Source organism: Perca fluviatilis, chromosome 1 (assembly GCF_010015445.1).
Source record: "Perca fluviatilis chromosome 1, GENO_Pfluv_1.0, whole genome shotgun sequence".
Taxonomy (NCBI): Eukaryota; Metazoa; Chordata; class Actinopteri; order Perciformes; family Percidae; genus Perca; species Perca fluviatilis.
Genome location: NC_053112.1, coordinates 780,903 through 803,887, shown reverse-complemented (window position 1 = coordinate 803,887; position 22,985 = coordinate 780,903). Strand labels below are relative to the sequence as shown.

Below are 22,985 nucleotides of genomic sequence, written 5' to 3'. Positions count from 1 at the left end.
GGTGAATGGGAGTTCACACATTTGCGTGATGGATACTGATAGAGGCGCTGGTCAACGTGGCTGTGCATTTCCAGGATAATCAGACACTGTGCTCATGAGTTAGACATTATTTTGCGTGGAGTGTGTGGCACTGAAAAACTGCATTTTGTACCACTTCCTGTGGCCACAATGTTGCAATAGAGAACTCACACTAATGAAAGGTCATGTTGCTGTATACCATGTGTAGACAACACCATATCAAATTCATGTTAATCAGATGATCTGTGTCACATACAACTAACTTCCTGTTGTCAGTAGGTGGCGCTATGACTATGACTACCATATACATACTGGGAACTATATTCTCAGAAGGCCAAGCACTGCTACTTCTGCTACTTGGGCGGAGTGATTTGCTCGCAGCACCTGAGAAGCCCCGTGGTGAGAGGCAGAGTTAGCCTGGAATTAGTGCTAATCACTCCGCCAAAGTATCAGTGCTTCACCTTCTGAAAAAAAACCTTTATTATATATAAAAAATTTTTTTTTTTTTCTTTTTTTTTTTTCCATGCTTATTAATTGACTATACAAATCACAACATGTAAATAGGAAAATGTTGGCCTTATTTTGTCACTTACTGGGAGCAGTAGGCTAGATGGAGCTGGTTACCTCCAGGATATGTGCCAAACTAGGCTAGTGGTGGGGGCATCAGACAGAGTTATGACACACACGGAGATGAGAAGGGTATGCATGGACTTATCTAACTCTGGGGGATACGGGGAATAAGACAAAGTCCCATTAAGTCGGCATGTTCCTTTAACTCTTGCCCTGTGTTTCGATAGATTCCTGTTTCCCTATTTGTTCTGTTTTTCTTGAACTTGTATGTTTGGCTTGGTTTACTTCCTGTATTATTTTGTAGTGTTTGGTTTCACGTGTCTTGGTTTAGCTTTGTTTCCTGTTTGAGTCTGATTTGACCCTAATATGTTTCACCTGTTGGCCCCCTCCCTCCTCGTTTGGCCCTGTGTTTAATGTCCTCTGTTCTGTTCAGTCCTTGTCATGTCATCATTGTTGTCGAATGTAACTGCTTGTTCCTGTTTTCTACGTATCCCTTTGGTTTGTACCTTTTGATGCCATAGTGGAGTCCAGTTACTAATTTTTGAGTTTTTAACTTGTTTGGATTCTTAAAGACTGACGTAAGCCTGGATTGTTTTCTGTTATAATACATTCTACACCTACATCTGCCCTATCCAGGCATGAAAACGGGTCAGGGGTGAAAAAGGTGAGAAGGATATTACCCCTCTAGGGGGGTCCGGGGGCATGCTTTTTAAATATTCCATATTTTAAAGCATCAATCTGATGCATTTCTTGCCAACAAACAGTGTAATATTTCAACATGCACTCATTAAAGTTAATTTGACTGGCAAAACAGTTAAAGTCCTTCTGACATTACACAATAAGTCATATTTTTTTTAAACTAAAAAGTTTTGGATCAATTTTTACTTCTTTCAACCATATGTTAAAGAGTCGATGTGGATTTACATATTGCAATAATATCAAAATCCTACAATGAATCATTGTGAAAACTAAACTTTACTACTTTGGACAGGTCATCATCAAAAAGGCGAATTAGTCTATGTTGATATTAGATGCTTAATTTACATTTATTAAAAACGTCGCATTGTTTATCTTTTCATATAGATAGACTTCTAAACTCTGGGAAAAGGCCGCTATGTTTAATAACTGTCATGCTGATTCCAAACAGACAGCTTTATCAAGGCAGTTTGGGCTCCAGATAGCGTTTACACAGTGGCCATCGTTAATGACTAATCATGTTCCTTTTGTACCGTTTGTATTGTTTGTATCACGGTCGGTCAGTAAAGGAACAGTCGCAGTCTTAACGGTAGCGGTCGTTGCCGGTAACGTACTCGTATTACAGAGTGCACGGACCGAAGCTTTGTGACTAGCATCTGATGACTAGCAAGTGATAAACAGCTTCCTGTCTCCACCCTTTTCCTTCTTGTCCTCTATTCATGCCCAGCACCATTTGTTTTTAACTACTTTCTCAACTAAAGCTGCCTGTATCTACATGCTCCAACTTTGATAAACTTTGCCTCCATTTTTTTTAGCCGCGTTACCACGGAGACCACACCAGCATCGCACGCTCACATTTCGGCAAATACCCGCCCTGCTTTGCATCTGATTGGCTAGAACTCGTTTCATTGGTTGGTGGAAGTTCGATCATTAGTTAACCCTTTAAGCGCCAAAGTCGCAAAATTGCGACAGGACGCGGTACTGAATCAAACAGCGTTTTTCTCTGAATAGTGTTATATGTCATTCATACTCCCCTCCACTAGTTGGCAGACATCCTGTACTTAGACTTTAGCTCAAAAATACGTCATGCTTCAATGCAAAATGTTCGAGGAAATCCCATCCAAACTTGACTTTTTGTCAAAAGCGACTAGCGACATTTTCTGGTGTTATGGAAACTTTTGTGGTGTTTGGAGACTCGTGAAAGCACGTATCACTCTGCAGTTACTGTGCTCACTGAGCAGCAGGTGCTGCCGTGAGCTCCTCCCCCGTAAAAAAGCCTGCAGTCCCAGCCTGCCGTCAGAGCAGAGAGGAGACACACAGCACTGCGCGTCCAGGCTGCATTGAATCACGTATGCGCCGCCTTTCTTGCCCTGGCTTACAGAACGGGTGTAGGCTAAATGTAAATGATGCTTCACTCTTACACAAAATAATTAGGGACACGACGTGGTACTGAATCAAACAGCGGTTTTCTCCAAATATAGCTATCATTCTGCAGTTACTGTGCTCAACAAGCAGCGGGTGCTGCCGTGAGCCCCTCCCCCGCCCAAAAGCCCTCACAGGCGGTCAGTCTCTCAGTAGCCTCGCGCTGCAGTCCCAGCCTGCAGTCAGAGCAGAGAGGAGACACACACCACTACTTAGACCTTAGCTCAGAAATACGTCATGCTTGAAAGCAAAATGTTCGACGAAATCTCATCCAAACTTGACTTTTTTTGTCAAAAGCGACTAGCGACTTTTTCTGGTGTTATGGAAACTTTTGTGGTGTTTGGAGACTCGTGAAAGCACGCATCACTCTACAATTACCGGGCTCAATGAGCAGCAGGTGCTGCCGTGAGCCCCTCCCCCGTCCAAAAGCACTAAAAAAAAAAAGGAACAAAAAAAAAACGCCTACGGTTTACATAAGTTTTGTGGTGTAGTAATAGTTCTAGTTTACGACTGTTGGCCTACAATTTACTTTTTCCCTGTTCATTTGATATGTGGACAACATAAATGGATCGAGGGGGGTAAATCTGATGAAATAAGTTCAGCTCTCTTTCAAAATATCAGGTATTTCATGGAAATTACATAATCCAATATGGCCGCCGCCATATGATGTCATAATATGCAAATTAGATGGGAAAATTTACTCCCTAGATAAACATTAGGTCATTCTCAATATTTGTTTCATTTACACTTTGTCTCTATCTCAAACCACTTTCAAGCCAGAGCCTTCTGAAATTTAGGTGTCAATATCTAGTATTTTTAAAAATAAAACCCAGCGCCTAAAGGGTTAAATCCAGTGGATCAAAAAAATCCCATGTGGACTTTTTCATTTATTTATTTTTCTAAAATAGTCATACGCCAGAAATCGGGCACCAGGCCCGAGTACTTACACCCTCCCCCCTCTCCCCCTTAAACATTTTCTCATCGAATCTACACGATTCACGTAGGTCACCTATTTTGGTTTCTAAACAGCGAATTTCGCCGAAAGGTGAGTGATTTTCATGTCTGCCCTATCGTGTCGTGCACTTTGGGTCCAGAATCCTTTTCCTGCCTCAGCACTCGGCCAGCCCTGACAGAAGTGTTTTAACTTGCACCGAGCTGTGCACAAACAAGCCCATTAAAGTTGGCCAAACAAGCTGAAGCACTGCTCTGATAAAACAGAATGTGTCCACACCCTGTTGTGTAGACCAGTTTTTATTAAAGAACAGCACTGCTAACAAAGCTCTGCTTACTGTACATTTCTTCCAGCTACTTCACATTAAAAGCCTTCCACTGGTTCTATGGTGGAAAGCTTTTATTGTGAAACAGCCAGAGGAAATAGAGAAAGTAGTGTGTAGGAGGCGATCAGTAACCAGTTCCTAAAGTCCTGAGAACTGATATAGAGAGACTGTTTAAAGCTGTTAAAGTGGACTACTGTATAGTGGGCCTGCAGACAAACAGCCATAGTTATATTGTTACACATTTCACAAGTAATTAAGTGTGGAGAGAGTAAGAGTGGAACTTCCTTTGTGAGTAGAGCTGAAGTTTAGTGTTAATCCTGGTTGTAGAAAGTGTAAATGTGATCAGCTGTACTCACCAGTGTTTGGCAGAGACTCTGCTGTGTTGTTGAGAAAGACCTGATGAAGTCAGTTTGAGTTTTCTTTCAGAGAGAAACAGAGTCTTGTCTCTACTGCAGCGTGGCTGACACTGACAAACTTAACTTTCATTTCTGGAGTGTGACGTTGTATCTCTCCTCTTTCCAGTGTTGCTCCTCCTCTTACTGCAGCTCTGTGGTCTGTTTCCTCCCTCTCATGTACACAGTTACTTCCTGTTTGCTCTCATGTTGAATCTAAAGTGTTTTGCTGGATTCATTCATTCATCCACACAGTTTACATGAATGAAGATTGTAAATAAAGGTTTTTTAAACATCTGCCTCTGTAGCAGCAATATAGTATTTTATATTGTAATAGAAATGATATATGTGTAAAATTTAAATATGTTACTATAGTTCTGACCTGTGTCTGTCATGACTGCAGCATCTTGAGCCTGTTTTTCCTGTGTTTTGCTTTTGCTCTAACCTGAAGTCTGTTTGTCCTGAGTTTCCTGAACACATCCCTGCTGATTCTCCAACTACACACACCTGCTGTTATCTTCAATCTGCACCCCCGGTCCTGATTATCACCTCTGCACCATATAAGCCGTGACCAGACATCCATTCTCTGCCGGGTCGTTAGCGTAACCAGTATGTTTAGCTCTCGTATCGAGCTTCAAGTTTTGGAAAGTCTTTCTGCCGTCTTGTCTTTTTGCCTGTCGCTAATCTGCCGCCTGTTCCTCTGTCTGCAGTTCATCACCTGGATTGTCCCTCACACCTGCCTGGCTGTCAACGTCACAGTGTCATTCTTGGATCTGCACAAAGCCTCCAGCCTTCCTGCTCCACCCACTGCCAACCATCTGGACTTACCCACTTCAATATTCATATTCCAAATAAATACTCACCTTGTTATTCCAACTTACCTTGTCCTGGTCTGCTTTTGGGTTCCAGCACTAGACAAATCATGACAGTTTCTGTAATTTAGTCTACCCTCTAGGGTTGGGTACTGAACCCGGTACTTTTACCGGTACCGATCGAATCACATTGGTACTGCGAGTATTGGTTCACGTAAAATCAAACGGTGTAAACTACGTGGGCTCTGCAGTCTGGTTAAAGTCCCAGAGAGTCACGGCGATGCCGATAAAGTAGTTTCGATTGTGGTAACGGTTTTTCAAAACTTCAGGCAGACACCTTTCACTGTGATATGATATTAATGGGGGGCCGAAAGAGGTCGCGGTGCTGTTTTACACTTCCTGTAAGACAAGCAGGCACAACAGTGGTTTCTGTGCCCTGGGGCAGGCACGGTGCCAGGATTCCTCTTTTGGATGGGCCAGACCAATTGTGGGTGGGCCTTAAATTAAAAATGTTATCAAATCACTGTTTAACCTAAAACAAATGACTGACTAATAAACTGTTATATTATCTGTGCTTACATAATAGAGATTTTAATTGTTTGATGCTCTTTCAATATGTTGTTGCATTGTAAAGTTTTCGGTGCAATGGGCGGACCTATCCGCGATCGCTGTCCATGGTTCTGACCAAAAGAAGAGCGCTTTGGAATCTCCATTACGCACCATACCTGGCTGTGCTATAGCACATCGCATCTCTCTATAGACTGTAAAAGTGGTCAGGAATCTAATATTTTCCCAAAACATAGTTTAGTTCTGGTCGTATAACATGAGGACGAATATTTTACAATTATGTTTAATTGTTTTAAGTTTTCAACATTACACAACATTACAGATCAGCAACACTGCCCGACAGTTGACAATTCACAACGGTATCTGTCATGTAAAACAACAACACTCAAGTTATTTCCTACCGAGAAAAACTGTTACTTTAGTGTGATTCATGTTATTAACATGTTTAACAAAAGGAAATAAATCACATGAATAAGCCCTAAAGCATCATTGGCCATAACAAGAGAAAACCACGAAGGAAAAGAACTTAACGTAACAGGCTGTTAGAAATAAAAATGCGCCTGTAGCGAGTTATGAATCGATTATTTGTATCCATATATCTCATATAATGACATAATACAATGCAATGCATACAATGCAATCCAGAGTAGCCTTCACATACATTACTGTTATCATCCTCTGGCGGCTACACAATTAAACTACACCATTAAACACAAAAAAACACGGAAAGAGTAATTTCCTCTTTTTCTCTTTTATATTAGCCTACTAAATTTCAACATGTACCAAAATCATCTCTAGTGTTCTTAGGTCGCCTCGCAGTCACACACACACTGACACAACAATGCATTTCAGAAGCCATTATGGCTAACTTATCAGGCTAAAAAATAACAACTTGAAAACAACTGGGTAGGCTAAATTACATTCATATTACACTATATGCCAAACGTGAAAATAGATAGGCATGAGAGAGAGCATGAGAAGAATATTTATTCATTGCAAATTTTTTTTTTAATGCCAACAGACGTGCCCATATCACTTTGGCCAAAGAATCTTGCCGTCAGGCCAGACTTGCACCATCACTTGCGCCCACCTGACCCGCCTCCAGCTTTTGCACAGCAAAACCACTGCCTTTCTTCAGAGTCCCTGCAGACTCTCTTCAAGGTGGCTGGAGCAGGCGTCTTCTCTGTACTCCAGGGAAAGGGGGTCATACACTTATGGCCCCACTTCCAGGTAAACTTGACCAGCCCAGTTACCAGAACTGGGGGAGGTAACCAGTACCTCCTCACCGTCACGTGCTCCCTCACCATGTGGGTTGAATGCCTTTCAGCACCCAAGTGCACAGCCGTGACAACCACGGTCCTGCTCCTGAACCACACGTTCAGTCAGACCAACTCCACATGCGACCCTCACTCCCAGGAGAAGAGCAGCTTCTGCACCTGGAAAGGGGGAGGGAGGCTTCCCCCCCCAAGAGGATAAGACTCAAACCAGTTGAGTCATAGGGATAGCTGCATGCCTCACCTCACTCTGTTGACATGCACTTCCATCCTAAACTTTTCAAACAGTAATCAAACTACCTCAGAGCTTCGGTAGTAAAATTCTTTTCAGAATACCATTTACTGTTAGTTCCATTCTGTTCCTCAAGAACCCAGTGCATGCTTTAGACTGTCAGGTGTTACAGAAAACACAACCAGGTGCTAGTAGCGAGAGATTTAATGCGAAGCATCGGTAGAGAAGGAATCTCTTCGGTCAACAAACTCGAGCCTTGTTGTAGACCCATAAATCTGCTACTAACCGTATTGTGCGATCTTCACAGGTACATCTGACGTATAGTCTTGGCAGTGCAATTCCAAATTTATGTAGCTCATAAGAATGAGATAGGACTCAATTTTATTTTCCTACGCATCAGAAGACAGAATGTATACAGACTAGAGTCTGCATTGAGTATTTGTTTTGACATTAAAACATACATGCACCAGTCCACAGGTACATGCACACAGTCACATGTACAGACACTGGTGAACCCCAATTCTTTTCTGGAGTGAACCTGTTAACCCCTAACTACTTCACTTTCCTTTCCTATCTTCCTTCATTGTCCCTTTTGTTTTTGTTTCACTATATTTTGGGTTAATGTCATATTGAAACAGCTACAATGATTGTACAAAATTCTAATTCATTGCTTACCTATTATGTTAAGGATTGTGTTTGGTTTAAACATTTGGTGTTCAGCTATAGTTAGAATCTTGTCTGCCCAGACACTGCCTCATTTGTCTGCCCAGACACTGCAGCCTCAGTCAACAGATGAACATTATGAAATTGTGAACTGCCTCTCATTCCCAGGAAGGCATGGACTATGTTCATATCAGTTTAACCTTTTCTCCCATGAACTGTATGGTCCTTGGTTTGCTCCGAAGACCGGGGACCAACCGCTCTTCAGAGCAAAAAGGGGGACTGTTGGGGACCAAGAAGCTGGTTAAACAGTGATTTGGCTCAGATTGAGTTGACTGCAGAGACAAAGGATCTTGGCCTACATGTGAATCCCAAAGCCAGTTTCACCAAACTCCTACAGGCTGCTACTTGGAAGCAGAGTCCCTAAGATGGAGATTCTACATTCAACACGTGGAGGGCAAGGCAGACTGGTGGTGAGACAAAGAACTGCTTCACACCTGTGAGAAGGTTGCGCTTTCCCATTGGCTGTCGGGCCTTTGAATGCACCACCCCGCCACTAGGAAGTGGAGATAGGATAAAAGCTGTCGGCACTGTGTTTCTTCGCTCTTTCCACGGTGACTCAGGTTACTACAGGAGGCACTAGTCCAGGCTAGCTAGCCAGCATCACCTCGCTGGTCGAGTTTTGAGCTGGGACAACTTTATATCGGTCTGATATACAAAGGGGATCCGAGGAAATACCGGCCGGGTATTCCCTCTATCTGCAGCGGGTTTAATCAGCCTGGATTCAAGAAAAGGACGGCGTTCTGTTTCTTGCTTGTCGAACTGGATCACGTCTCGCCCACCGCTCTGGAACGAAACGGATCATTAAACTCTGGCGAGAGATTTAACTGACAAACAACGCACACCGTAAGGCTTTACACAGTTCTGGGCAGATGTTAGAACTAGTGCGTTTTGGTTTGTTATTAATGAGCAAAGGGTTCGCTACCGCTTGTGCCATTAATGTGATCTGATTGTAATCATGTATTGGCCATATCTGGTTACTAATCTGTTTCTCTGAATGTATAAATTGATCACTATACGGTTTGATTTTGTTGTGTTAAGTAGCTGGGTTAAAACCGTAACCGCTACCTGCTAAACCACTCCTTTGACGGAGTTTTAGTTACTGTCTGCGAGACAATCGCGGAAATCAGCTGTTAGCCACTGAGCTGGCCGTTATCTATAACTAAGATCAGAGTGTTTCTTTTCTTTTCCTCTTTGTTCTGTTCCTTTTACTAACCCACACACGGACATATAAGCTAGCCACGTAGCTCCCGAGCTAACGCTGCTAACTTAAACCACGTGGGGTTTGTATAGAGCTAATAGGTGATTTAGCATATGGTATAAACGTGTGCATTGCCTAGCAACCTCCACCTCGGCTTCTTCAGCCCTCTCCGGGCACCCAGCACCACTACCGCCCTCTTGAGGCTGAATAGTTATGTGCAGCTCACAGGAGTAGCCATTTTTGGAGTTGTTTTTGTATTAGAATTACATTTCGACACCGCCCCCTCCTCTTTCACGCACACACACACACTCACACACACACGCACACACACACACACACAGACACACACACATTTTTTATTGGCCATCCAATTTTTCCAAAAAGTGGCCTTAACAGAGTATTTGTGGCATATTTTCTGTATCACTATTTGGAAACAGTGGCAATGAACATCTTGAAAAATGGTTTCCATCCTGAATTTTTACTGGCCACTTCCTTTTTCTAACAGTGGCCCTTCCTCTCTGTGGACTGCACCTTGCCGTGGTGGAGAGGCTTGTGTACTCCAATGAACCTGAGAGCTGAGAACCGGACAGGTCAAAGGAGAAGAGGCAGACAAAGCAGACATTATGACAATTTGACAGAAATGGTCGCCATCCTGAATTTTTGAGTGGCACATACCTTTTTCCAAAAGAGTGTTCCTTGAAGAGTATTTCTGCTTAATTTTATGCTTGCATCACCATTTGAACAATTGAAATAATTAATATTCAACAGGAACGGTGGCCATCTTTAAAAATGGCGGCCATCTTGAATTTTTGAGGGACAAGCATCTTTTACCATTAACATGTTATGCTTGGATACCTGTTTGAAAAATTTGTATAATAAGCATTGAATAGCAATGGCGGCCATCTTGAAAAATGGCCATATTACATTTTTTTAGAGGCCAACGCCTTTTTCCAAAATAGTGGTCCTTAGAGAGTATCTGTGCCAAATTTTATGCTTGTATACCAAAGTGAACGATTTTCTTACTAATCTGCTGCACTATTGAAAAGGGGCGCCTGGGTAGCTCACCTGGTAGAGTGCGCGCCCATATACAGAGGTTTACTCCTCGACGCAGCGGCCGCGGGTTCGACTCCGACCTGCAGCCCTTTGCTGCATGTCATTAACCCTCCTCTATCTCTCCCCTTTCATGTCTTCAGCTGTCCTATAAATAATGGCCTAAAATGCCCCAAAAATTATCTTCAGAAAAAAAAAAAAAAGGTTGAAAACCACTCCTTTAGTCTAGGTTTCTGTCTTTCCTGGTTTTGGGCCTCTTAGTTCTAATGAAGAGAAATCTCAAAGCTGCAGCACACGATATTTTAGACAGAAGTCTTCTTTGTGTCGACAGTTTTTCTTTCTCTCTCTCCTGTTTGGACACAAAGCCTCCTCTATAAGGAACTCCAAGTTTGGTGTGGAAGACCTGGACAGGTCTGCAGCCCTAACCCATCCACAGCTACAGAGAGGTGACATACAGAAAGATGAAAACATGTCCACCTCTTCTTCAATCCTGAGAATTAAAATGAGACCCGCTGTGGATCCAGGACTTTATAAAGGACTTCCTTAACTAGGACATTTGCATTTGGTTGAAGCAAGAAACTGTTGGTGAGCCTGAAATGCTGCCCTGGAGGAAATGAGTATTAGGCTATATTAGAATTTTGTAAATACACAACACTCCTATTACATGCTGTGGACCATTTACTATGGTAATGTTATAGCATAGCAGTAATACTATAATAAGCCAAAGCTTTCTGTTGTGTTTTTAGCTAACTGTACTAACACCACAGCCCCTTGTGTGAGCAGTAACGTGCACATTTTCCCGCTGTGCACCCAATGGAAAAGATGTCGACCAGATTCCATTAACTATTCTTGCACTTTAAAGTTTATTTTGATGATGGGAAAGTTAACTAAAACATAATGACTGACTGGGACCTTTACCTACATCGAAGAGATGACCTGCCGCGGAGGATGCTCTCTCCTCAGCATCACAAACACCGTCAACTTGGCTCCGCTCAACAGCTTCCGGCTCTTTCAAAATAAAATGCAACAGTGTGGTTCTGGAAGTCAAAATCCCATTCAGTTTCTCAATAAGCGTTCCCGTCGGCCATGCAACTTTGTTTTTTTGTGGGTCGAAATTTCAACATTGTTATTCCTTTTCTACACTTTGATGTTTTTGTCAATTTTATTTCCTTTTTTGGCATTTTAAATTATGTTTTTGTCAATTTTGTAATAAGATTTGTGTCCCTTTTGCCAATGTATGTTCTTACTTTTTTTCCATTTTTAACAAGTTTCTCACCTTTGACGATGTCGTTTTTTTCTCAGTTCATTTTTTTCAGCGTTTGGGGAAAAAAAAAAAAAAAAAACAGTTTGTCAATTCTTTGTGCAGATATAGAAAGTTTTTGTAAACTTCTTCCTCAACATTCTTTCATAAAAGAATTTTGAAATGCTATAAAATTAAATAAACACCCAAATTCAAAGAAAGTAGAGAAGTGATCATTTATTTTACTTGTAAAGAGCGTTATTTTGTTGGACATTTTGGTTGATAGATACCCAATAACTTACTTTTAGAAAATGGACCTGAGGACAACAGGAGGGTTAACCATTATGTCCAAACGCTTGGAATGATCAATTTCATAATAAGCGCAACAGCAGGTTCTCCAAATAGGAAAATGGCTTACATTAAAAAGTAAAAAGGTACAACAGTTGTGGTAGAAAGAATAGAACCAGCAGTTTAAAGTGATATCAGAAGAACTGATTTAGGAATAACACCATTAACATTCTTTGTCTCAAACTTTATTTCTGCAATTATGCCACAATAATTCAGACTCTTTCCTGTCTCATTGAGGAACTTAAATAAAAACAGACAACCAATTTAAACCATATACCTCTTAGATCCTAATTGACCCATCAGATTTGCACTTTACCTTTAATTTTTGACATTTAAAATGGAGAAAAAAAAAAAACATTTGTGGATATCTGTAATTGCTTTGTTTCTAGTCATAATTCATCAACACATTAATTTGATGCATCATGACACATATGGACGATATCTATTTAAACCTGTTAAACCCACAGACATTTATTATAACTTCCAGAAGAAATCAGTTTCTAAAGACAATATGTCAAGATGATGTTTGATTCAATTTGTAAGGAATTGCTGCACATTTAACCATATGATAATAAATGGAATAAAGTGTAACTCAGTCACCACAGGAAACAGATTCAGTAGAAAAGATGAAAAACATGAATATGTACATTTGTTCCCTTGATTGGAAATAAATCAATACCTGAAATAAGATCAGTGATTAGTTTACTCTGACAGGAGAGATGATCAGAGGGGCAGAGTTTTTACCACTATCATCACTACTAGGATGGAAGAATGGGAAGAGTTTCTCAGTGAAGGAGCAGCCAGTAAAGGAGTAGATAAGAGCTGCAGCATCTACGTCATAAAAGGAGACCAGACCCTCCTCATAATCCACAAACACCCCCACCTTCTGAGGAGACTTAAGAGAGAGAAGGACTGGAGGGTCAGCAGCAGCGTAGTACTCATTTCCATTTCTCAACACTACAGTCCAGTAACCATACTGAGGACTCAATGTGACGATTCCCTTCCTGTTGATCGACTCTCTGGCCACTCCTAACTCCCATCTAGTCTTTCCTTTAACTTGAACCTCAAAATAAAATCTGCCTGAAGAGAAACTCTGCTTTCCTAAAACACAAGCACACTCAGAAAATCTCTCTGGGTTGTCTGGGAGATTCTTCTCTACATCACCAGGATTCACTTGTTTCCCATCATCAGACAGGATGAGATTAGGATGTGCTGTATCAGGATCAAGAGTCACATCCACTGCATACTGCTGGACCCTCTTCAGCTCGGCTTCAAGCAGCTTCTTCATCTCTTCACTGAGTGTCTCCTCCAGCTGAACCACAGCTTTCACCACAGTCCCCTCATATGAGGAGGGACGGACGCTGACCTCTGTCCAGTCCTTGGTGGGTGGAGGTTTTTGGATGTTTAGGGACTGGACACTCTGGAGAAGATGGAGTTGGTCTTCAGAGCGTAACACCTGCTCCACCTCAGTGCTTCTCTTCATCAGCTCAGAGATTTCCTGTTCCAGCTCTTTGATGAAAGCTTCGGCCTGTTTTTCTGTTGTTTTCTGCTTCTCTTTGATCGTGTTGATGAGCTCATTCAGGCCTCTCTCAACAGACTCCTTCAGAGAAGTGAAGACCTGAACACCTTCTGCTATCTCTCTGTCTGCATCTTCCTCACTGAGGTCGACTGAGTGTTTGACCTCCTGAATCTTCAGTCGTCTCTTCTGGATCATCTGCTGAATTTCAGCTCCCGTCTTCCCCAGCTCTGCCTTCAGTTTGGTTCCAGTGCAGATGTCACAGTGAACTTCTCCTGGTTTGGACACTTGTTGCTCTGAGCTGCTGCTGCCGGCTTTCTGTTGTCCTGACTGTTTGAACTGAGAAACTATCTCAGAGATGAAAGTGTTGACTCTCAAATCAGGTCTTGTGGTAAAACCCTCCTTACACAGGGGACACAGGTACTGGTCATTGGTATTCCAGTGTTCAGTGATGCAGTTCTTGCAGAAGTTGTGACCACATGATGTAGTCACAGGATCCTTGAACACATCCAGACAGATTGAGCACAGAAACTGATCTTCAGATTGCAGATAGTTTGCAGCAGCCATATCTTTGTGTGAAAGAAAAAGGAAAACATTATTCAAAAATATAGATTTAATGTTACAATCAGTGATTAACGAGCCCTTGCACAGTCGGGTCAGGTTTTGTGACTTTTCATGCTTCCTAAAGTCCAATGAGTTTGTAAAATGAAAGCACATAATCCAAAATGGTTGAATTTCTCTCAGGCAAAAAAACAAAACAAAACAAAACAAAAACTAACCATTTATAAGATGAGAGCAACGATCCCACCAAATTTCATAAAAATTGAAGGAACTTTATTCCAACCCTGGATTGCATTTGGGGGCGCTATGGAGCCTGCTGCCCACGCCCAAACCCAATCACTGCAAAACTTCATATTTCTGATGTATGCTGAATTTCCAAAGTTCTCAAGAATCCTAAACCCCTCAGAAATGAAACAAAGTAAGTGAACAGATCCAGATGGAGCACACAAACTGATCCGACAGCTCACAGCAGCCATATCTACACACTGAGAACAAAAAGTATTATAAAAATGTTACACACATAAGAACTTTTTCACGGCAGACATGTTGACATGTCATAGTAGGAAAAGCACAGGTGTATTCAAAACCATTAATGATGGCTGCATTCCTCTTAGGAGAGGTCCTGGTATTAAACCATTACTGATGGCTGCATTCCACTTAGGAGAGGTCCTGGTATTAAACCATTACTGATGGCTGCATTCCACTTAGGAGAGGTCCTGGTATTAAACCATTACTGATGGCTGCATTCCACTTAGGAGAGGTCCTGGTATTAAACCATTAATGATGGCTGCATTCCTCTTAGGAGAGGTCCTGGTATTAAACCATTAATGATGGCTGCATTCCACTTAGGAGAGGTCCTGGTATTGTGCATGCTGACTCACTGAAATATCTTACTGGGACACTTGATGGAACTGAGCCATCGTTAAGGTTATCAATTCCAGCTGTGCTTTTCCTACTACAAGTCAAAATGTTTGCTGTGAAAAAGGTCCATAGTCATATGAACAAAAATGATCAAAGTAGGATTACTGCAATTTTGACAAACTTAAACACACAGTATGATATTTCTATCGCTCAGGGTCTCTCAATCAATTCAATAACAAAAGACAGACTGACGATGTTGAAGTAGTGAGGGATCTTGGGAGATAACCCACACTACGTGACTCAGGCAGAAGTAATGTTTAAGGAGTCACAAACAAGTTAATGTTCCAATTTACTTTGATGAAGTGAAAACACACAGAGAGTGTCAAAGTTTAAAATAAAAACACAGACAACACGCTAAAACAAGAGCCAGTCTCTTTTATGTCCACAGTGTTAGCATGGTTAGCATTGCTAAGCCTCTGTCCTGATTGACAGGTCGGTGTGAGGCCAACACCCTAAAACTTCCCCTGCTATCGCCAGGCAGTATATTACTGACATATGCTGTGTACACCAATAATATGACCCCATGACTTCTGTTTTAACCTCCCTGCCGTTACCTTGCTTAAAGTGACAGATTTATCTGTTTATGAGAAATGTTTTGAAACATTTGGGATGATATAAATACACAGCTCAAGAAAATATATTACATAAGTCTAGTCTTTTTAGACATTTTAATGTGAAAATGTTACATGTTATACCTTGAAGTGAGTTATCCATCTGACAAGTGTCATTAATAAAAGGAAGAATGTAGCTTTCTGTTTGAATAAAGCTGCTACATTTAGCTGTATGTTTAGTTTTAATGCTGTTTGTTAAAACAGGAAATATAATCAGCTGCACTCACCGGTATTTGTTGAGAAAGACCTGATGAACTCAGTTCAACATTTCTGCAGACACAGACTTGTGTCGACTGCACTGGACAACAACACGACAAGGACTGAACAGACCAGAGGACATTAAACACAGGGCCAAACGAGCAGGGAGGGGGCCAACAGGTGAAACATATTAGGGACAAATCAGACTCAAACAGGAAACAAAGCTAAACCAAGACACATGAAACCAAACACTACAAAATAATACAGGAAGTCAACCAAGCCAAACATACATTCATAAAGATGAGTTCAGGGGCCTGTTGCACTAAAGTAGAATAAAGAAATCCAGGATAACTGAAAAAGCGCAGCTTGACTTAGTGTGATCTGCTCATCACGGCTCAATCGGTTGCACGTTTGCCGAGCCAGGATCGGACGGTGAAGCTATGCCAGCCAGGTGTACATAACTGGGATAAGTGCACGTTCACGGCTTTCTTAAATAGACCACGGTATCGATCACAGATTTACTGATGCACAAATGGAGAAGACGTGTGCAGCATATGTTTCACCCGCTGAGCAGCAGCTTCTAATGGAAATTTACAAGGAGGTAAAACATATAATATGCAAAAAGGGAAATACGGCTGTTATCAATAGGGACAAAAGCCCGAGAGACAATAGCGGACCAATAGAATAGGCTACGTATGATTTAAAAAAAAAATCTACTTAGTTACTCCACGTTTCAATTGCTTTAATATGCTTGTTTTATGTGTTGGTTTTATTGCTGTATCTGTTTTTATGCGCTAAATGTGCTGGTTTGAGTGTAAAGTGTCTTTGAGTAGCCTGTAAAGCACTATATAAATAAAAATATTATTATTTAGCCTACTTTGCCTTAAAAGTGAGCAGAGGGAATTCTTGTTCCTCGGGAAATTTACCCTAAGGACTAGGAATAATTTCAAAGCTTATTCATAATGCGAGAATATGTCTTACAACCATATGCACAAATCTCCATAAGCTATGTCTAATTCTAAATATCTTTCTACAATTAATGTTCATACAGAACATGCATGACTGGACAAAAACTAGAAAAAGAAGTGACTTCAATACACACTGAAGGCATATCTGTAAAACAATGTAGCCTGTTATTATTCATGTTTTTTTATTCTCACTCCCAAGCTCCAAGATGACAAGTGACAGCCCCAAAATAAAATGATTAAGAAGCTTTGTGTCATTCCAACACATTCTCACTCCCATTTGGTAAAAAAGGACGTTTGATCAGGTGCCGTTGTCATCGTTATTGACGCTAAAAGTCTCCTATTTAGAGTCCGCTGCACGGTGTGGGAGGATCCCCCTGCCTCCCCCCATCTCCCCCCGCCTCCCCGCATTGCACGGGGCACATTTCACGGGGACAGCAGCGGAGGAAAAGCCCATTTCCTCCGCAGAACACATTCAGAAGACAACGGAATAACTGTTAAACACGTTTCTTTCGGATTTAACACATCAGACTCCAGGATTAATCTTAGCCTGGCTGTTAGCCTGCTCTGGACCAGGCTAGCTGCAAAGAATAAATCGCCATTGTTACTTGGCTGGGTTTAATTCAACCTGCTTTTGTGCATACTTGTGCCTAAATATTATTCTATAAATCTGTCAAATGCATGCAGACTGACTGAGAGACTGAGACCAAACCTCTTCTTTTAATTCATTTATTAAAGGGATAACCAGGGAATCATCTTATTTTAACACAATAATACAGAAAATACTGCACACACACACACACACACACACACACACACACACACACAAAACACTCCCAAGACTAATTACTCCAACATCGACCAATCCCCCCCCCCCAAAAAATAATACTAGAAATAATAATAAGATATAGGCCTATACTATTCTATTTTAACCCTCATGTTGTCTTCTGGTCAAATTTGACCCGTTTTCAAAGTTTTTTTAGAATCAGAAAATATGGGATGTCGAAAAAAGCGCAGAAAATGTAAAAAAATAAATAAAAAAATGACAAAACATTTGGAAAAGCAACAAAAACGATGAAAAGAAAAAAACTCGCCCAAAGCAAAAATGTCGAAAGAAAGCAACAAAACGTCAGAAGAAGTGATTCAAATTTTTAAAAAAGTAAACCAAAAAAACCCCTCCTAAAACGAGCTGTTTTTTATGGCTGTCGGGGAGACAAGACGAGAGGAAAGAAACACAAGAACATCAACAGCCGTACACACTAAATAAATGACATTGAAAAGTCAAAACTATAATCTAAAATAAAACTTGTAATGTCTTTTATCTGTTTTCTCTTTTTTAAGACTAATTGAAAACGTGAAACTACAATAACCTTGCTTGGATGTTGATTATAGCTTATTAAAAAGGTTTACTGTATTTGGAAATATGTTTATTTACTTTTATGCAGAAAAAAAACATCTTTGTACATCAAGTATGTGACAGGAACAGCAGACACTAGAATACAACAGGGACCAAGTTCTAGATGATGGCTCGGTTTGATTTAGCCTGGGTTAGACAAGTGGGATAAACTTGATTTGAGTTAGTTCAGCTTCTTGGACACGATGACAGGACAGGATGATGAAAGGCTCGGTTGGTAGGATGAATTTAAGGTTGTTCAAATCATTTCTGATTGGATATTTGGGTTGTATATTAAAGCATTGGGACAGCTGTTTGTGACTATATATGATTATTATTTTTGTTATATTATTATTATTTATTTTGTTGTTATTATTGTTATATATGATGAATATGATTCAATAGTTTGAGTTATGGAGGAGCAGATCAGAGTAAACTTCTTCCTACTCCTTTTCAGTTATGTGATATTTATTCACGTTTATGAGACGTTGTACACTCACCTAAAGGATTATTAGGAACACCCTACTAATACCGTGTTTGACCCCCTTTCGCCTTCAGAACTGCCTTAATTCTTCGTGGCATTGATTCAACAAGGTGCTGGAGGCATTCTTTAGAAATGTTGGCCCATATTGAGAGGATAGCACCCCCCCACCACACCATTACACCACCACCAGCCTGCCCAGTGGTAACAAAGCATGACAGATCCATGTTCTCATTCTGTTTACTACAAATATAACAATAACTTTAGTTTTCTATGTTGCAAGTTGACATTATTGTTTACATTTCAATACTGACAACAAATGTTGTATAATCTCTCTGAAAGAGTCAAACAACTATAATTGGTAAGTGCAGGGTATTAATTTAAACTTAACATTTCTTGAACATTTCGATGTAGACCACTACCTGGTGTTGTGACACAGAACGACCACTAGATGGATCACAACACAAAGGAATGATGAGACAAAGTTACTGTACTGCTGCCACGCTGACAAACACAATTGCAGCGAAAGCCTTTTTCAGTTTAGTGGGAAGATTTTTGTTGAGATTAAAATAAAGCAGTTGTTGAACACAAGGCCTGAGTAAGCAGTGACTTGAGCACCAAACACTGAACAGAAAAGCTGGTTTACACTTTACACAAGTTGTATTTCAGTCGAGGATGATCTTTATTTATATTGAATTTCGAAAACATTCATAATGTCGAGAATAAAGTTGAACTTTCAGTATTAGTGCCAGGCATAAGAAAAAGAATAAATATTAATTGAAAAAATTGCAATTAAGAAAAATCAATGACTAGGATGAAGTTGAAATTATCAAAAACATTTGCAGTATTAAAAATAGGTCGAAAAATCATGAACAATCTTGAAAGATCTACCTCCTCTCATTTTGTTCCCTTATTGGTCTCATATGGAAACATTGCCTGTTTTAGTGTGTGTTTGCAGAGCGTCTTTACGGAGCCCATCACAGATAGAACAAATATTATTGCATGGCTTCAAGTTATTATTTTGTGGCTTACTGTAGCCTATATGGAAAATGCTGCGTTTTCAGAGGACTTGTTAAAGGTGCAATATGTAATATTGTGTGTAATACTGGCAGCTAGCGGTTAAAATAGTTACTGCACTACCAATTCAAAATACTGGAGAGTCGTCTCCCCCGCCCCCTCCTGCCCAGACTCGAAGTTCACGGGGGTTGCCAGGCTGAGACCGCAGCATTCACAACAATGTTGCTAGACGCTTGTCTCACATAGCCAGACATTACTCCACAGCACAGCGGAGTAGCTAACGGTAGATGCTAGTCTCACATAGCCAGACATTACTCCACAGCACAGCAGAGTAGCTAACGTTAGATGCTAGTCTCACATAGCCAGACATTACTCCACAGCACAGCAGAGTAGCTAACGGTAGATGCTAGTCTCACATAGCCAGACATTACTTCACAGCACAGCAGAGTAGCTAACGTTAGATGCTAGTCTCACATAGCCAGACATTACTCCACAGCACAGCAGAGTAGCTAACGTTAGATGCTAGTCTCACATAGCCAGACATTACTCCACAGCACAGCCGGAGTAGCTAACGATAGATGCTAGTCTCACATAGCCAGACATTACTTCACGCACAGCCCGAGGTAGCTAACGGTAGATGCTGGCTATATTGACAGTCATAAAGCCCGCGCTCCACGCGGAGCTCTGTAACCAACTGACAGACACACTTTTTCGGCTTAAAATTACAGTATGAACCGCTAAAAACACAACAACCTCACTTTCCTCTCCACACGCCAGTCAGGCACACTTCCTCGGCTTAGAATTACAATACGAAACGCTAAAAATACCACTACCTTACCGACGGAACACACTTCATTGGCTTAGAATTATGGCAAAAATCGCTAAACACACTGCAAACTCACAGTCCTCTCTTCCTGATTTACAGCCCCCCTCTCGTGGCTTAAAATAACTCACCGTTGTCGGCTCCAGCCACTGAACTACACGTTGTAAACAGCCGTGGGCTGCTTGCCTGGTCCTCCCGGTTAGCCAGGACCAGTCGGGATCACTTTACTGGCTGTGTCTCAATTGTTTTTGCAAGTAACTAACTCGGGTACTCTAGCTATATAATTCAATGTGAGTACACAAATGTTGAAATGACATAAAATGCCCGTCCCTAGTAGCTGTGATAAATTAGCCTGAAGCTAATGCTTACCGGTTCAGGAGGAAATAAGCCAACTCTGCGTCCTTTTGGGATCTAAGCTGTCTCCATCTTTTAAATACATCTCCATTATTTACCAGGGGGTTGTTACGTCTCTGGTCACGCAACTGTTAGAAACATGCTGTTTTCTTTTTTTTAGGTCGGGTAGAATCTATCTCCGTTGATCCTGTTTGTTTGTGTGCTGCTTTCATGGCTGTACTACCGTTACAGCTGTAGCGCGCTGGGTTTACGTTTTTACAGGTATATCTGGCAACCCGGCCTGGCTGTCAAACTGGGCCGTTGATAACATCACACAGATCAAAACATAAACAGAAATTCACGGAATGTAAATTTCAAAAAGAAAAAACTACTGACATTAGCATTGTTGTCAGAAAAGATAGTATTTCAGTTTAACATGTTTCCTTAATATCTGATGAGGCATTGGTGTCATTTTTTGATTTATTACAGTACAAATATTACATATTGGACCTTTAATGCTTACCGCGCAATCATCGAGTAGTTTCTGGCGTTTTCCGAAGTAGCCCGTGTAATGAAGACTTTCTCTGTCTGTGCAATCAATGCAATTCTTACAGTGTTTTGTCATAAATTATTTTTGCTAATCAAAACACTGAAGACGAGTTTGTGGCACTGAACATTTTGTACCACTTCCTGTGATCACTATGTGGCAATAGAGAACACACACTAATGACAGGTCATGTTGCTGTATACCATGTGTAGACAACACCATGTAAATTTCATGTTAATCAGATGATCTGTGTCACATACAACTAACTTCCTGTTGTCCTTTTTTTTTCTTTTTCCGTCATTTTTATCACTTTTTTCAACGTTCTTTTATCTTTTTTTTTTTTTCAAATGCTACAAAATTTAATAAAACACCCAAATTCGAAGAAAGTAGCGAATGGGTCATTTATTTTACTTGTAAAGAGCGTGTGGTGGCAAATTTTATTTTAACCATTATTGATTAATGATTTTAACCATTTGCTTAAAGATTGTTTTAAACCTCCACAAAATGCTGTTCCTTCCTTTTAGACTCTTATAGACTAGAGAGGGACAGCAGCAGCCATGAACTCTTAGCCTAGTGGTTTTTGTTTAAGAAACTCTAGCTTCTCATTTTGTTTAACTTTTTAGCAGACAAAGTCGAGAAGGCCACAAACCATGTCTCCTTCTGCCTCCTGAGATAAACTGTTGTTTAGGCTAATGTTGGGAACAGAGAGCAGGGAGGAAGGTGAGGATGGTTTGACTTTTGGTGATGTCCTCTTTTCAACTATGGCCAGGCTAAAAGATAAAGTTAGAGGGGTGGCTTGAGAGAGGTTTTGACTATATGATGATGTGATGTTTAGATTTTAGTTTAGAAATGCTCATTCAGTTGTACTGCATGTACCTTTGAATCTGTATTCTCATATTTTGCAAAATATAATAAATGCTCAAAGACCAGACTTTGGTTTAATTCTCAAACAGTCTTTATATGTTTTCATTTTTATCATTGATATTTACTAAACTCTGCTGCTTCAAGAAAACTTCCATCACATTTTGGCGTTGTCTAGGCAGGATGGTTGCGAACAGCGGCACGGAGGACTCCGTGGGCCTGGGGTCTTGCAAACCAGGAGATCAACAATCAGCCTGCCTCTAAACCTCGAAATAAAAACATTTTTCAGAGAGAAGGAGGCCAGGACCGCGGAGGACTCCAAGCTGTTTTTCCACTCTGTAAAACGAACAGGAAGAGATTTCTAGCAGCGCGGGTAAGATCAAAATATACCAATTCAATTGGATTGTAAAATCAATATCTGGTCAATTATATCAAAATGAATAATTGCAAAAATCATTAGTATTGTGTTATACAAACAAATGAAACTTATTCTGACTTTTGAGACTGAGTAATTAGATAGGTGTTAAGGGTCATTTTGGGTAACAAAAACATAACTGAGGTTATGAATGACATCTTTTGGCAGACACGGACATATTTATGATTGAATTCTCATATGGTGATAAGACAATTGATTGATGGACAAGACCAGTAAGAGAACTGGCAGAACAGTAGGCAAGGCCTAAAGAATTAATCTACGAAACTGATAGCACATTTCTTGATTAAAGAGGCGGACTGCAGAGTAAATTAAATAGTTAACTATTTAAGAGATTTTGACTGCAGGGTCGCAGCGGTTTTTTCATACAAGTTTCCCGAGCAAAAACAAATAGTCTATACTCTAAATGAGTGCTGGACCCTTTAAGGACAACCTGCAGGACGGTCTGGGTCGTAACGTTACTCTAAAAAGAGCCTCTTGATTATTTAGAGACAGACTGCAACAAG

General features: G+C 40.7%; 3 protein-coding genes across 3 annotated transcripts in view; all 3 read right to left on the bottom strand.

Annotated features, from left to right (window-relative positions):
* LOC120566319 (E3 ubiquitin-protein ligase TRIM39-like) overlaps nt 1-22,985 on the bottom strand; it is a 503,358-nt gene that overhangs the window by 321,850 nt on the left and 158,523 nt on the right. The gene's annotated exons all lie outside the window — the stretch shown is intronic.
* Nucleotides 1-22,985, bottom strand: part of LOC120566667 (E3 ubiquitin-protein ligase TRIM21-like) — a 174,294-nt gene that overhangs the window by 3,156 nt on the left and 148,153 nt on the right. The window lies entirely within an intron of this gene.
* On the bottom strand, nt 11,983-15,786 carry LOC120566718 (E3 ubiquitin-protein ligase TRIM21-like). The gene is made up of 2 exons (XM_039813330.1): nt 15,656-15,786; nt 11,983-13,904 (listed from the first exon to the last, which is right to left on the bottom strand). Exon 2 carries the CDS (start codon nt 13,900-13,902, stop codon nt 12,517-12,519), a length of 1,386 nt encoding a protein of 461 aa, XP_039669264.1. The 5' UTR covers nt 13,903-13,904; nt 15,656-15,786; the 3' UTR covers nt 11,983-12,516.

Excerpts from the sequence above, each read along its gene's own strand:
- LOC120566718 (XM_039813330.1), bottom strand. The coding sequence starts at position 13,902 with ATGGCTGCTGCAAACTATCTGCAATCTGAAGATCAGTTTCTGTGCTCA.